At 40.7% G+C, this 17623-nt stretch overlaps 1 protein-coding gene across 1 annotated transcript in view; it reads left to right on the top strand.

Moving 5' to 3' along the window:
* The window catches only part of pou2f2a (POU class 2 homeobox 2a), a 51131-nt gene that overhangs the window by 21300 nt on the left and 12208 nt on the right, over positions 1 to 17623 (top strand). The window contains exons 2-5 of the mRNA XM_087787132.1: positions 14643 to 14708; positions 14928 to 14956; positions 15070 to 15126; positions 17041 to 17250. Coding sequence (XP_087643258.1) covers positions 14643 to 14708; positions 14928 to 14956; positions 15070 to 15126; positions 17041 to 17250 — 362 coding nt within the window. The remainder of the gene's footprint in view (positions 1 to 14642; positions 14709 to 14927; positions 14957 to 15069; positions 15127 to 17040; positions 17251 to 17623) is intronic.

Genomic DNA, 17623 nt, shown 5'->3' with positions numbered 1-17623 from the left:
AGTAGTTCAATTGTTTTTATTTGGTTTATTTCCGCAGAACACTAGATCACCGACAATACATGAAATGATGTTGATGGATTCTGACAAGAAGATACTAAAATTTAAATAATTATTCTGGAAAATTAACTATTTTTGCTTAGACATGAAGTAATGATGGCTCTGGTGGTGTGAGCAACAAAAAAAATCTAAAATCAAATTCAATAATTTAAATGGTGACTTGCATTGCATTGTTTCCTGATACTCAGAGATCAGTCTAAAACCAACTCGGATAAGTTTTTTCTTCTCGAGTCCGAGTCTTGGGTCACAGTGCTGGTCCTGTCAATCATCAATCAAACGTCACTGGACATCAAAATAAACCGCGTCGACCGCCGACAGAAGCCATGACATATTTCAGTGGCTGGCAACTTAAACAAACGTAAAGACGTTTGTGCAGCGTCTCCTCCTCCTGCAGACGGAGGTCCAGCGGTTACTATGGGGATGCTGGGAGGAGAGAGAGAGAGAGAAAGAGCGAGGTCCAGATTTTGAGGTGTAAAGCATCATAAATAATGGAGGCTGCTCCTCACATTGAAATGCAAAGGCTTCAGCACAGGCCTGCAAAGAGGTAATGCAGGCTTTTTGAAATTTATTTTTCATAACCCCCCACCCCTCGCCCCTCTTTTCCTCGCACTAGTTTTCCCAATAAAACACCCCGCACCCCTCTGACCAGGTATAGAAAAACATACTTTTACATACGTTTGCATTTCAAATTTCGTCTCGCCGTCACTTTTATTGAATTCATCAATTGCACGTCAGGAGCCACATCAGAGCCGGACAGGCCTCATCAGGATGTATCGGAATATTCCATTTCCTTCCTCAGCGGGAGGGAAATGTGATGCAGGGAATCACACGACTGAGTGGCACTGATGTGGATATTAAAATACGGATTTTATTTTTAAAGTTGATCAACTTTTTTCTCCTTCCGATGGACACCTGCACCACAGTATGAGTTGTTTTAGTCAGAGATGATGAAAAAGTGTGGGGGTTTTGTGTGTGTGAGTGTGTGTTGTCATGTATATTTATGTGTGTGCACACACACACGCCGACATGCCAACGTCAGCCAAAGAGAAAGAAGCCAGACATGCAGGCAGAATGTGGATGAGGTGGCTAACTACATACGACTGACCAGGTGACCTGTCGTGTGTGGGGGCTTCTCTATGTGTGTCAGTGTGTTATTGTGTTTGTCGTAACACAAACAAAAAAAAGTGTGGCGGGTCAGAGAAATTGCTCCCACAGTGGATTCACTTCATTTTTCCTACACCCACGAAAATAATTGTTGGGGCAGTTCTTCCCCGGGTTAGAAGTTAAAACCTGCCTGTTTGAAATACCTCTCTTTTAAATGTATTAACAATATCATCTTTAATTCAATTTTAAAAGTCCCTTTATATAATAAAAGAGAAAAACAGGGTCCAGCAAATCACAACAAATGACAGTACGAAAAGAAAACGTTCCCTTAATTGGCAGAAACCTTGAAGAGAACCAGACTGGACTTTCGAGTGACCAAAACTACAGCTTTACATGAAGGTTATGGACCAGAAAGAGGTTGTTGTGAACCACTGAAGGTGACTTAAGAGCTCCTGAAAATATTGCTAGTCTCAAACCAGCATTAAGCACTAGCTAGTGAGCAGTTTATATTTTCTTAAGTCCATCGAGGGATTACATAACTTTTTGCTGGCATTTATCAATACAGGCATTATTATAGTTTGTGTTGTTGGTGACTATTTCTACACCAGTGTTCCGTTGACTCAGTGATGGCGAGGTGACGAAGAATGTCTGAAGACCTTCACGTGTGAATGGTTCACATCAGAACCTTCTGTGAACGATTGAATTTCTACGGATGATGATCCAGGCTGATGTTGAGCCTCGGCGAGACCCACCTCGCCGTCCATGTGATAAAACCTTTGACACATAAATATATATATATATATACACTGAGTCTAGGATCTTGGCAAATAGTCCTCGGTATCATCGGCATATCAATCGCTTCTCCACGCGCACGCACTCTTTTTCTCTCTCCAGGATTCGCAGACGTCGAGGCCGCCTGGTGCTCGGCCAAAGCATCAATAACATTGGGTGAGTTTGAGAGCCGTTTAAGCACCGTTTCACCCCAGACCTACAATCCCCGGCACTGCTCTACAGCACCTCGGTGACCATCGGGCTGACCCTGGGAGATAGACGGACAGGCAGAGACGGGGAATGAATAGGCGGCCGGGCTGTCGAGGAGAGACAGAAATTGGCAGGAGGGATTGAGAATGAAGTGGCAGCCGGGGCGCAAAAGGTTCAAAGTGTCTCATTAAAGTTAAATTCTGGGGCCATGTAACGAAATCAAAATGCTCCAAAACGAGTTTCGCCCAACATTTAAATCAGGATTTATTGTGTATCTTCATGGTTTGGTGGAATATATTTTGTAACTTGATCAGATGACTCTGTGCTCGTCTTATCTCTCCATGTCATTCACTCGTTCTCCCATCTGTTGAATCTCCTCAATCCTTCGTCGGATCCGTCTTCACCTCTTTCCTCTGGCTCTGCTCTCCTCCCTCCCTCGCTCCCTCTCTATTGATCCGGCCATAGTTTTCTGTCTTCTCAGTGCTGGCTCGCTGGCTTTAATCAATACAGATAATTGTCTGCTTTCTCTTCATGCCAAACACGCCACGCTTTTTTTTTTCTCAATGAATCCAGGTCTTTCTCCGACGCAACCCCTCCGCCCCTCCTCCCTGTCCTCCGTGCGGGAATCCCTCCATTAATGACAGGAGATAACCTGCTTTCCTTACCGATTTTTGTCCCCCTCCCTCCCTCCCTCCATCCCTCACCCCCCCCTCTCGTTCCTGAGTTCATCGATTACCGTGAGATATTGGCCCGCGTGGCCCAGTCGGCTCGTGTAAACACAGAAGGCCACGTGGCTCCACTGTGAGCTCAGACACATATTCAAATGTACCAAAGTCAACAGTCAACCCTTCATGGTGTTTGTGTTAGACACCGTTAGACCCAAAGTATTTACCAAGTTGAGATCTCGGCGTCGACTTGGCGATGAGCTGAAGCATCTTGAGTGACTGATGAGGGTTCGATTTAGTCGTGGAGACTTTGACTGGGAGCGACCTGTTACTGGATATTTTCATTAGGATCTCTCGTAACTCCCAGAGCCAAAGACGGGTCCGCTGGATGGTTGGCCCCAAAATTAAAGTATGGATCAGTGTTTAAGATAATAAAGAAACACTTAAACTGAAGTTCTGAAGAACTGAAGCAAAGTAATTGGATGTGTTTGGTGTAGAACAAACACACACGGAAAATTAGGATAGACTGAACCTCCAAGAATAAAAAGGAATTATCGCAATCAGGCTAATACTTACTTTTAGTAAATCAACATTTGTTCGGTCCACAGCTGAGTCTGCTAAACGATTTAAGGCTGAGTTTGACATCCCTTGATTTACCCTTTACCCGAATGTGTTTAAGGCAGACCTGGGCAAAGTGCGGCCCCTTGACTGTATTGATGCCGCCCCCGTAATGTCAAAGTATGATCATGTATTAATGGTTCTAATGCATTAAAAAGTGTATTTTGTATTTATTATTCATTTACATTTTCACATCAATTACCACCCTTCAATTTCAATACTTTTACCTCTTTTACCTTTTTGTGTGTAATTTTTTGAGTATATATTAATCCCTCAAAATATTTTTTTAAAGTTTGTTGAAGAAATGTTTTGAAAAAAACTCATATATACAAGAATAAAATTGCATCTTATTTAGCTTAATACATTTCACGGCCTAATGACGAATGCAAATATATTTTTTAGGGATTTTGTCGTCTTTCTTTTTGCTTGACGGCCCCTAACAACATTCACAGAATTGAATGTGGCCCTTGAAGAATTATAATTGCCCAACCCTGGTTTAAGGGATACCACAAACACATTTGTTTTCAGATCTTTTTGGCACATTAACCCTGAGGTAACACAAGGGTAGAAATGCAGTAAAAAAAAAAAAAAACGGACCCGGAAGAAGATATCATGAGAAGAACCTTAGTCCAGACAGAAATCACTTTACTGGTACTTTTGATCAAATGCTTCTTCCAATGAAGTAATCATACAGTTTAGAGGAAAGATCTACAAAAAAAACTAATACCAAAGACTAGAGGAAAAAAAGATCATCCAGATTAAATCCACGTTTCCTCCCATCTGCGTGGGCATTAGCAGACCCGCACTAAGAAACGTACAGAAAGATGCCGGCGACCAGCAGCATGCGGTCCCGGCACGAGCACAATTAGACTCGGTACGGGGCGAAGGCAAGGCCACGCTGTAATTACAAAGCTTTATCTGAGCGAAGGCAGGATGTGGGCCGCCAATCAAAGAGAGCCTCTCTCCCTCTTTACCGCTGCTGACGCTGCTTTGTGACCCGAGCTGCCGCATTGTAACTCAAAATCAATAATATTTCTAAGCGGTGAATAGAGGAGCAGAGGCTCGGAGACGTACGTACTCGCACCGACGGAGTGAGGGCTTGAGCTGAGCTGTTGGTCAAGACCAGCGATCGCAAGAGAATATTTTCGGATCTTCTCCGTTTTTTTGCTTCTCACCCACCAATTAAAACTTGAATCTGCTTCGTGACTATAATCGCCGTGCTCAAGAACTTCTCTAGTACATCTAGTTGCAGATAAATATGAAATAAGTTATAACGTTGTAATTCAACACCATATGAGGACAACGTGAAAACGCCCGTAAACCACCTCCGGAGAAAGGAGACGTCAGGATTTTTCGGGACTCGGTTATCTCGCTGACAACTTTAATTCGAACCACATCGTTTTTTTTCTTCGGCCATTTTGAGCTCTTGTGCCTGTTTGTGATAGTGAGTGTCGGTGTGTACCTTTGTGCGTTTGGTGTGCGTGTGAAAGTGTGATGGCGCAGAGAGAATGGACCCTTATCCAATTTGTACTGGTCAGTAGTGTGAAATGGCGGAAGGTCAGTCAGGCAGTCAGCGTGTGTGTGTGTATGTGTGTGTGTGTGTGTAATACTATATATACGTTGTGTGAACAGCACAAAAGCATCTTAGTTGCAAAGAACCCAGCAGTGGTCTGGTGTGCCAGCATGAATTCGTCTATGGATAATAATGACCAAAAACACACACACACACACAAAGGCAGAGACACACACCTTACAAACACACAGGGCAGGATCAAAGACGGGATTATAGTTACTATAACGGTGATATATTGTATACAAAATAATATTATTGTGGAGGTGATAATGGTGTCATGCTGTGTGTTTGGATCGCACACACACACACACACACACACACACATGTATACGTACTAAAAGTTAGTTTTTTTTATTATTGATCTTTTTGTCTTCTGCAGCTCAAACTAAAAGCAAAGGCGCAGGAAACGATCAGAGATCTCAGGAAAATCAGTTTTATAAATAAACCAACGTTTATTTTGTTCTCCTCAACAGAGCGTGAAGTGCATTTGCTGTTTTCTTCCAAAATTCTTAATAACCTTGCATGAAGCTGTGAGTCCAGCACCATTAGAAGGTTCCATAAACGCAGGTAGAAGGAGGTTCACAGATCACTCCGGACTCGTATTGGCTTCCAATTAAACGGTGTTCATTTGCCCCCTCCTTTCCTGACCTGTTAAACATCCCCCATTCCCCCCCCCCTCCACCTCCGCCAAACTCATCCACGCATCCATCTCTGGCTCGCTGTAATACCTCGACTCCCCTCCCCCCTTCATCTACAGCCTTCACCCCATCCTCATCCTCTCCTCCAGCACCTGCACCCCACCCCCCCTCTATTTAGACCCCACTCTCCATCATCATACAGCGTCCGACTCCTTCTACTTCTTCTCTCCGGATTCTGATCTTTGCTCCGATCGCCGCCTAAATAACAAGATGAATTATTGAGTCTATTTATTCAAACAACATTAATTATAAAACACAGACAGCACTCGGAGAAGGTGCAGGAGAACAGGGGGGGAGACTGGAAAAAAAAGGTGGAAATGGGGGGGAAGAGGGGTGTTAGGAAATTGGTGTGGCTAGCGGAACAGCTCCCCTCTCCCTCCTCCTCACCCTCGCTCTGCTTTGTATTCTGCGGAGATGACAGGGGGAAAGCTTTATTGCTCTGAGTTGGTATCGATCGGGGCCCGGCAGAGGGGGGAGCCAGACCCCTCACTCGCTGGAAGCCCTTTTGCAGGGACCGCCTCAACCCTCCGCCCGCCCGCCCGTACTCGCGCCAACACGCCCCTTCATTCATCTCCAACTACCCGGCTTTCTTTTCTTCTAAATGTTCAAACGCCATCATTCTTTCTCCGTGTTTTGGAAGGTCAAGCGATGTTGTGGTTGTTGTTTAACTAATGAAAGGCTCGGAGCGAACGCGCCGAAGGCCGGGCTGCCACATGAGAGAAGAAGTGAGAATCTCTGAGAGCTGACCTTTATGATACAACCGCTGTTGTCAGGAAACACACCAGTCACTAAACCATAAAAATAAAAAAACCCTGCAATTTAGACATTGTTCATTAAGAATCGGAGACGTTAATAGTGGCGAGCTCCCTAGTTGATGACCTCTTTGTAAGTGGAAAGACTGTGGGAGGAAACCAGAGTGCTCAGAGTAAATCCATGTTAGCCCACGCTATTTAAAAAAGATTACAGTATGCATTGTTATATATGTATAATAGATCAACATTAATCATAGATAAATATTTATATAAAAACTACAAATATACAGCAAATAAAAAAATAAAAAAATAATTGTTTTAATTCAAATTTAGCTACTTATAATAAACTCTTCATGTGTGTAACACAAATGATTGACTTTTTATACATAAATAACTCAATTTTACTACAATTCACGTTAAAATATTCTGAACCATGAACCTGATAATAAATCTATGCCAGCACACACACACACACACACACACACACACACACACACACACACAGCATTAGAAACAAGGGGCGGCAGGTATCACGGCTGGTGTGGCGTCCGGTTCACAGTCCCGTTTGAAAATCCCTCATCTGGGAGCGTGACCACCTTCAGGGATCCAGCTGCTCTGGGCTGATTCTGAATTTAAGGATAATATGAGATGGGAAGGGCGGGCGCCGGTTCTTAAAATCAGCCCCTCGGGTGGGAGGCAATGGTCTGAGAGGAGGCGAGAGAGCTCTGATTTTCTCCCCTCTAACACAGAGTTGAAGCACTTTGTGTCACCGACGGTGCACTGGACTCTGACTGTACCTTAAATATGAAATATATATTTTCCTACCAAGTTACGTTCAGTGGTTGAAAAATAAAAATTCTGCAATTTGAAGCTTGGATGTTGACCTCACTTGTCAGATTCAAACGATTTTCGTTGAGAATCCAAACAGCCATTTGTTCTTGAAGCAGAGAAAGATGAATTCAGGGAATAAAAGGACAAAAGAGGATAAACAACGGAAACAGAGATATGAGAGAGACTCCTTGAAAGAAAAACGTGAGAAAGACAAAAGGACAGGGACTGTAAAAAGAGACAAAATGAAAGAGAAGAACACAGACAGAATGATGTGCGACTGGAGGACAGAGAGACGGAGGGGAGAAAAAAGGAGTCAGACAAAGAGGGAGATGGATGATTGGAAGAGAGAACAGCTCTTCAAGGCCTCACTTGTCGTCCTCGCTCTTCTACTTCAAGTCTTTTACTTGTAGTAGCAGTTATCTCTCTATTTTTACACTCTGACCATCAGCTGAGCCACTTATGATCTAATGACGCAGACACACAACTTTACGTCTTCAGAGCGACTCGTTTATGACGCCGTTTGTGGGAAACAAACGTCCGACAGCTTTGGAATACGTTACATTTATATCCAACACATTTTTAGCAAAATAGGGAAGAGTGGTTGAAGGAAGGCGTTCTACGCTGAGACGTAGGGTTCTGTTTATTTCTTCTGGATTATTTGTATATTATTTTTATTAATTTATTTATTTAAAACCATTTTAATTTATCGTTGTTATGGAAAAATTGAAGGAATTTAGTTTAAATTAAATTAACTTCCTTTTTTTTCTGGACAGAAAAGATAATTAAGTAAAAACCATCACCAATCTTACCATACTTACTTCCATCATGCACTGCAACAATTTAAGTTCTTACGACAGATCATCAAAAAGATTGTTATTCTAAACAAACATTCATTCATGAATAAAAATCGTACTTTTGATCATTCCATATATTTTGGTGACGACTAGACTCTCAGTCTTACCTAAATTCCTCAGCAGGAAAGAGAAAGGGAGAATGTTCACAGAAAGACCAAAAATAAAATGCAACCACCAGTCCAGGAGTGAACAACTCCTGATGGCTTCTTTATGAGGATGCTCTAAAAGGATTTTGGACAATTTTGGCGAGACATCCATCCACATATTGTGGTGTGCAGCTGACCCACACGAGCGAGGACGGTTTAAAAACCACATTTTTCATTTCAACCCGACTCTAAAGACAGAGCTGGGACTCCGAACGCTCCGAACACAAACACCCCGCGGTCACATGACAACCTCATAACTCCAAATTTGAGGATAATAGCATCTTCTAAAGAGTGGGGGGGGTTAAAGAGGGCTCCTATCACCAGACTTATGAGATTCTTTCAGCTGCCATTAGGTGCATATGGTGGTCCAGCCATGATATGGGGGGGGGGGTGCGGGGGGCACCTGCCCAAAAACATATGATTATTCCTAACTTTAAAGAAGCAGTGACAATAGTACCTCTGTCATATTGTAACATCTCATGATGATGTGTGACCTCACTGGTTCGTTCATGGGTGGTCCAAGGTCTTCCTGGTGAAATTCTGGAAACAACCGCAGCACCACTGCTTTTGATTTGAGCTTCTTTGGTCGCTAACTTTGTTAAAAAAAACCTACCTCTTCTTTTTCATCTCGTTACACACACACACACACACACACACACACACACACATGGACAAGGCTGAGCTGTGTGTCTTTGTTAGTCCAATTGTCCCCGTCTCTTCCTCCCAGCTATTTCCTGTGAGAATCTTCACTCTTATTTCTCTGTTTGTGTGTGTGTGTGTGTATGTGTGTGTGTATGTGTGTGTGTGTGTTCTCCCCATTCATCTCTTTCCTCTATTTTTCATCACCCATGTTCTAAATTTTTAGGCAGCAGTTCTCTTTCTCTCTTCTTTGCTCATTTATTTCCGTGCCCAGCTCTCCTCTTGGTCCTCGCACACCGTCCCAGCATCCCTCTCCTCATCTATTCACCGCTTTTCCTCATTTTGCCTTCCCTTCTCTCACACATCTCGTTATTTTTCTTCCTACCTCCGGCCATTATCCACACATTCCTAATTTTTTTTTTGTTATCCGCCGTGTGATTTAAGGCTTCATGTGTGTTTATCACGTGGACCCCCTGCTGCTTCCTGTCTCTTTGTTTTTCTCGCCACTTTGAGGTACCAAAAGTTTTCCGGCATCCCCCCCCCTTCAAATTCTTCTCTCTGCTTCCACCTATTTATTTCTTTAGTCCTAAACAAGTTCTGATTTTTTTTTTATCTGGCTTTTCTCCAGATGATCGAACCCTGTTATCTCTGCTTGGTACTTTTGCGCCGCTATGATGTGCAGGATTTACCTCTTTTCAGTAGTTTCTCAGCTGCTGTGGCAGACATTTCAACAGGGTTTTTTGCAACTATTGTTGAGATATATAGTAGTATATTGTAGTAGTGGAGGACAAATTTCATAAGCAATTAGGCGAGCTTTATGAATGAGCTTGTATTATCGTTAAACTTGTCTCTCCTGTGATATACTCTTTTCTTATATATCTTTCCTAGTCAATCCCATGAAAACCTGATAAAAAAAAGTCTGATAAAAACAGAAAAATTTTTAAAAATAAAGTTTGTGTTTTACTCTTTTTCACTAGTTTACATGTTTGTTATTTAGAGTCCCAGGCTAATGTAACTTCAGAGAAAATACCACCATTTTTCAAAACAAGAATTTTATCATTTAGTTTTTTTTTTTACCCCACGGAGAGGTACTGTTACCTTAAAGACAATTTCTTTACAGCACATATTGTGTTTAGTAACAAGAGATGCTTCATCACAGGATTTCATATGAAACTAATTCAATTCATTTTGCCTTTAAACATTGCATTTTATGCCTTAAAAATAATAACAATCTAAATAAAAATCGTAATTTTTAGTTGTCTTCAACACATTGAACAAGGTGTTTCTACCTTCTAAGTATTCATGTAGTCAAATATCCTGGCAAGATTAACACGGTAGACCCGCCTTATTTTTCTAAACTCTATTGTGTCCCACAACTGGTCATAAAGAGTGTTGATGAAACAAGCACACCTGGTTGTATTTAACTAGTAACTCATACTTAAGAAAGAGTTTGACATTTTCCCCATAATTTTAATTGTTGATTTTAATAATGGTGGGTTTCTGTGTCTTTGCCAAATATATGGATTAAGATTTGGAGGTGCTGATCCCCATCCCTGCCACAGGTCAGGCGTCATACAAAACCAGTTTTTCAATATGGACTCTCCCAAAAGTACACTAATAACTAAAACACTCATTTTAATTATTTTTTAAACAAGCAACACTAAGCTTAACCTCTCTACTCCTGATGCCCCTTTTCGTGCCAGAGTCGTCCCCTCCTTCTCCTCATCCCTCCATCCGTGCGCCCTGTTCCTGGGGGAGGTCAGTAATAATGCCGGGGGGGCGGGGGGGTGCCGGTGCGCGATTATTGTCTTGTCGGGAGTCAGAGGAATCGATCGGCACAGAAATATGTGGTGCGAGAAAGAGCTACTGTATCCGATATAATAAACACTCTGGAGACGTATTTGGAGAGCGCCGGCTGTGCACAAGAACACACATGCCTGTGCACATGAACACAACCACTCGTGTGTAATCACTCTCCGGCTCACACCTACATGATGCTCACAAATGAGGCGAGTATTTGCTCCACTCCGGTGCAGAAACGCTGGTCCGGACCCATCGTCGGGAAGATCAGGTGCAGACAAACAAGAAGCTGCGAAGTCACTTCCTGGTGAGGGAGGGAAGTACAAATCACATTCTTCATGGTTCACATTGTATAATCAAAGGTGAAAATGAACTTCTTGTAAGGGCAGTAAACGTTCTTGCTTTTGATATCCGATGTATTTGTGAGGTAGAGTGAGTCTTGTGTGTAGTAATGACAGTGAAGAAGCTGCTTTCCAGGGTGTCCCATCTAATGGACACAGTAGCTATGCTTGTATTGAGCATGTCATGTTACTGACTAGTTTTAATGTCCGAGCTTTTCTACTTCCTTGTTGTGTGGGTGCAGTTGTGATAATATAATTAGGGAAATAAAGGGGTGTTGTGTGGTTGTATATCTCTAGAGGTTGTACCTGTCCATAGAATAGAGGTTTACTGACAACAAATTGTCTATTTGGTCTATTTGTGGACCTCATGAGGCCAAAATAATATGAAGTTATAGAAACTTTACTGGTAACGATTGCATTCTGTACATGTTTTTATTTTTATTCAATAGAAAAAATACATTTTTTATATCCCGTATTTACAACTTTACTTCATATTGTGTATTATTTAATTCAAGGAATAACACATAGTTGAACACAAACATCACTCAATTGAAAAATACTCTCTCATTACACATTATCTTTCAATGACTCGAAGAAACACACAATGACACAGAAGTCACACACTCGTACATACCCGTAATGACAACAGCATACACAATCACTCAAACTAACACACAAACGCAAGCTCACACCACTGCACCATGAGACACACACAGGACAGCTGATCGTACATTTTTGTTGCCTAGCAACCGTTCCGTGTGTCCTGTAATGGCGGCGGCGCCGTCCAGTAGAGCCTTGACCGCCGCTGACCACAGCCTCACGGCCACAAGAGACAAATAAGTCCGGTTCTGAAAACCTTTCCAATGAGAGACAAACGACACGCCGACTCCATGTCGCATTTAATGATCACGACGCCAAAATCAATGGAGGTCACGGATGTCACATGTTCACGACACGCAACTCAGTCAAGCTCGGACATAATTGTTCTATAATGCTGTGACGGAATTTACCTCAAGAAGTAATAATTAGCATTTTGGAAAATTGCTAATGTTTCTGAAAAAAACTTCATTTAAATCGATGTCATCTAACATATGTAGCTGTTAGCCACGTTAGCATCTAAACACTATCAGCTTTTTTTTTTTCAATTAATTTAGCACTAAAAAACTTTGTTCTTAAATTAGCCTTTTTTATAGAAAGAGATAAATTAAAGCTACTGAATTCTACCAACCAGAAATTAAAAAATGTGTGGTTTCTTTTGTTTTTATGGTTATGTATAAAAAATTGTTTGGTTAGTAGTGAGTTAGTAATGGAACTATTTTTATTTTGTATGTCTCTCATTTAAAGAGAAGAGAAAAAAACAACCTTTTTTAGAAATAAATATAGTTGTAAAATGTAATGTTAAACCGCTTATTTCCAACACATTTTGACAAGGTAAATATATTTTATTAAAACATTTAAATATATTAAATGAGTGGTTATTATTATGTATAATTGTGCTGAATTTAAGAGACAAAAATATGTTTGACAGAATATAATATAATAAAGTACTGCAATGAAGTGTATTTAAAATATAATTATCTAATTTTATATAGTGAAGACAAAAAATAACAAAAAACATAATGGATTGAAAACAAAATGTGTATGACGTATAAATAAGGCAAATAAATTAGATGTAAACGTTAAAATGAAATGAAAAGATAATGATGTTGGATTCATGAAGGTGAGAGTGGGCAGCTGGTAAAAGGCAGAGTGTGAGTGTGTTCGTGTGTGTGTGTGTGTGTCGCTGCGGCGACCATGTGCCTGACCTTTGACACCCACACGCCACACACTAATGCCAACCCCCTCACACGTACGCACACAAAAACACACGCGCCGTCTGTCACGGGCCGCTGTCAGGCGTAGCTGAAACGGGTTTGCCAAATAAAAGCAGTGCAAAGAGGAGGGGGGGGGCTGGGGGTTAGAATCCCTGCAGCCATCCTAAATCCTTCTGCCCCCTGTCCTCTGTCACACTTACCCCCCCTCCTCAACACACTAGCTCACACACACACACACACACACACACTGGCCGGTCATGTCAGTGCCACAAGACGGATACATCATGCCCAGTGCCCCCCCCCCCACCGCCCCCCTTTCTCCATGCCATTAGCAGCGATGGGATGAGTGAGGGTTCTGCCCGAGGGCACTGTGGCAGTGGTACGCCTGGTCTTGGTCACAACAATTCCTGCCACGTATTTTTGTGGAAATTATTTCAGAAAAAAAAAGAACCAGAGGAAAGTGCAGTGGTCATGACAGTGACAGAGGTGGGGGGGGGGGGGGTTATGGCACTGAAAGGGGGGGGACATTAAAAAGGCCCCATGGCCGGAGGGTCCGGGGCAGTTGTGGCCTAATGGAGATGGTTGAAGGGGCTTTGGCTGGGTGTGCGTTTATACTGTAATAATAAAAGACAAAGAAGAGTAATATATCATTTATAAACACTCTTAAATCAACTTCCTGTCAGGAACATTCTGGACTGTTATGAAATCATGAAAAGAGATGTTGCTGAAGACGAGGAGGACGAGTGGATAAGTAGGGTCGGCTCCTTCAACATCCTTCTGGTCCTCTTGTCGACGTCACATGGTCCAACAATGAGTCCTGAACCCAACCGTCTATCTGGTACTGACCACAGCAAAATGCTGCTCTAGTCCTCTGACCAGCCTCACTTCGACGATCACTCGTGTGAACAATGATCTGCTCCTTCAATTACACACATTTACTTTTAACTTGAATCACTTGATGTTTTTGGACCGTATCTAAAGTAGAACCTCTTTACACAGAGGTCCGGGGGCCACGTGCGGCCCTTTGACTGTATCTGTGCAGCCATGATGAGGTCAAAGTTGAAATATAAAAGTGATCTTGTAGAAATATTTCTCGCAGCATCAAACTATTTTATTTTATATTGATTTTTATTATCAATTTCAAGTCACCAATATAACTCATAACTTGCTTGTTTTTTTTAATTATTTAGTTATTTTACTTTATTTAATCTGTTTTAGTTTTACCCTTATTCCCTGAAGAATTTTTGTAAATTGTATGATGTGAAATTTCGTTTTTTCAATAAATATACAGTTTGTATTTAAATAAAATGTATCTAGAATAAATCTAGATAAATAAAAAAAGAAAATCGAAACCTTTTCTTCTTTTAACTATCATGGCACACTTACAGAATCAACAAAAACATTCAGTATACTTTCGGGACTAAGTTCTTCGATGTCTCACAAAAATGATTCTATTGTTTCACGTGCTCGATCTTGATCCTCGGAACCTTCTGTCCAGAGACCTGCAGACTGAGCTGTGTCGCCTCTTCACCTCCATCCGCTTTTCCTGGAGCTTGCTCCCACCTACCGGTCGATTTGTGCTACTGCAGCTCCTCCTCGAACAAGAGGGGCGCTTGTGTTGCATGATGGCGCCCAAATACTTATGATATGGACAACGTCGTCTATTTCTAATGTGTCTTTCATTTGGCAAGAACTGAAATAAACGGCCGTTATATTATGACCTCTTGATTTGTGAAATCTAACCTGTGTGTTTTGTGTGTCTCCTGTAGATATCAGGATGTCTAATGCAGGAGAGGAGGAGAAACCAGGAGCTGACTATCCAGGAGAAAGCTCTGGTACACACACTCACACACACACACACACACACACTAACACACTAACACACACACACTTTACATAATCACACGTCTACTGACAATCCAGTTTTGTTCAATAACAACTATTTCACACCAAAAAAATCTATGAAATGTTGTTGATGATAATTATTAACAACCTATTAAACAAATGTTAACAACACAAACACACAAATGTAACACGTTCTCCTTGTGTTCTAGACTCTGAGAGGAACAGCCCAGATGACCAGGTGGGTTTCTTTTTATTTATCTATTTTTTTTTCTCATGTATAACTCAATTTTCTTACGAATACATTACGAGTTGTGTACTTTATGGTCAATGTTGTTTGTGTTTTCCCTGCAGGTGAAACCCATGAAGACCAGCCCGTTCAGACATTCTCCTTCACCTGCTGGCGTCAAGGTGAGCTGCAGCTGCTTCTAGGTTCCGCTCAAGAGCGCCCCCTGCGCATTTCTAACGTTTCTAATACTTAATTCACAGTTCAATGCTATTTTGGTGGCTCTTTATTACTTAAGAGGAAAATTATATTTGTGATTATTTATAAAAATAATCTTTCAAAATAAACAAAGTTAATGTAAGGGCACAATTACAAAGTAAAACACTTTATTTATTATGTTTTTTTTATTTAATGTATATTCATTCCTTTTCTTTTCTGTCTTCTATTACTGACAGGTTCAAATATATTTTATTTTTCTCTATATTGCCGTCATCTAGGGTAGAAATAGATCATTTAAGGCAAATAATAATTCAAATAAAATCCATCTAATGTCTAATAATTATTAAATAATTAGGAGATATACGCTGTGATGCATTCAGGGTCCATCAGATGTAACGTTCATGTGCAGATGAAACACGGTCAGAATTCCTCCCTGCTTTACAAGGCTGCTCTCTGTTGTACAGTTCCTGCTTCTGTAGAGCACGGACTGTGATGGCTTCACAGCAGGTCTTGTGTGGGTGTGATACAATTTGTGAGAGCGACTGAGGGCGAGCTGCCAAACTGCCATTAAGTTCACACCCAAAAAAAATCCAGATCAAACAAAAATCAGCGACAAAAACGAGTTCTGACATAAGAAGCTGACTATTATCTCATTGTTTATAGTTTAAGCTTGAACCTTTTTGTGCTGTAACAGTAATTGAGGTCTAGAGATTGACTGCAGTGTCCAAGGTTCACTCAGGTTCGTGTCACTTCGTGACTATGTTCAAATTATTTTAGTCTCACGCTATGAGTCACAGTCCTGAAGACGTTGGATTCTCTTTGTTTTATGTTCAATACTTACAATCATTCCTTTTCGCATTTACAAGTGTATTTCTCTCAACTTACTCAAATTTTTCTTTAAAACCTTGTTTAAGTAAGTAATATCTGTGTAATAATAAAGCTCATTATTTATCATTTTACTCCATTTAATAGTAATACTTTATTAACGATTATATTATTATATTTAATAATCTGTTTGCCGACCGGATTATGAATATTGTTTACTTAAATCTTATGTATTTTATTTTGATACATTTTTAATTATATGCCATTTTATGGAAATATGTCTCTTATCTATTTTAATTTATTGTATTTTTGTATTCTCTTTCTATTTATGTGTATTATTTAATTTGTATATTCTGTACTGCCACCAAAACAAATTCCCCTGTTTTCATTACAACACTTGAAATAAAAGTATTATTTTTTAGTTTTAACTTAACATTTAATATAAGTATCCCAATTTTTTTATCTATTTAGAAACTTTTCTTCTTTTTTGTCATCATGATTGATTTATTGAAATAGTAATATGCAGCACAGGTTTTAAGTTTTGTATATAATTAATAAGATTTTTCTTGTTTATACCATTTCAGTGTTTTATTTTCCTTTAATGAAAAATAATAATAATTAATTACAATTATCCATTTAATTTGTCAGATTTTGTTGTTAAGATAGATTGTTTTTCCAGCACACAGCAACACAGACGATAGATTCATAAAAACAAGGACAAGAAACAAAGTGCAATAAAAAGTGCAAGATGACACATCTAAAGATAAAGAAATAGCTCAAAGAGTAATAACAAAGAAAAAGGATTCAAAGATTAACATAGAATATCATCTTTTCACTCCACTCCTTCCCCCCAACTCGAAAAGTGCACGAGTAACGAATGAGTCCCTGAGTCTATTAGTGTTGCATCTAGGAAGGAGCATTCATGCACTCCATCGTGCTTCTTCTTCCCCAGTTTTTCAATAAATAAAATGTTGTCCTCATCTTTCCCACTTGTTGTTGCACCACAGCAGTGTAGACAGATGTGATCCACTAACTGAGGTGGTTTTGTCTGTCAGGTGAAACCAGAGGAGAGTTCAGAGACTCACAGCGGCGTTCATTCGGCACCAGCGCCGCCGACACAGCAGCAGCAGCAGCAGCAGCAGCAGCAGCAACAGCAGCAGCAGCAGCAGCAGCAGCAGCAGCAGCAGCAGCAACAACTGCAGCATCAGCAACAGCAGCAGCATCACCACACACAACTGATGCTGGCCGGCAGTCAACTCGCAGGGGTGAGAACACACACACACAAACACATGTTAGTGTTAAATACACACACACACAGCTAAAGACAAACAAACCACAGATTGTATGAACTCATTTTTTTTATTACCCATATATTGTAAGTAAGTAAGTAATTTTTATTTGTATAGCGCTTTTCCAGACCAGGGTCACAAAGCGCTTAAACAATCCAAACAATATTCAATAAAGTATATACTTTAAAGATCAAGATAAAACTGATAACACAACAGGAGTTCCAGAAAATCAAGGAAAAGTCTGAACAAATAAAAACGTCTTCAGATGTTTCTTGAAGGAGTCAGTAGATCCATCAAGCGCAAAGAGAGAGGAAGATCATTCCAAAGCTTAGGAGCAACAGCCTGGAAG

Source organism: Callionymus lyra, chromosome 3, assembly GCF_982586985.1.
Source record: "Callionymus lyra chromosome 3, fCalLyr1.hap1.1, whole genome shotgun sequence".
Classification (NCBI taxonomy): domain Eukaryota; kingdom Metazoa; phylum Chordata; class Actinopteri; order Syngnathiformes; family Callionymidae; genus Callionymus; species Callionymus lyra.
The sequence above is the reverse complement of the archived record's forward strand: the minus strand, read 5'-3'. Positions and strand labels throughout refer to the sequence as shown.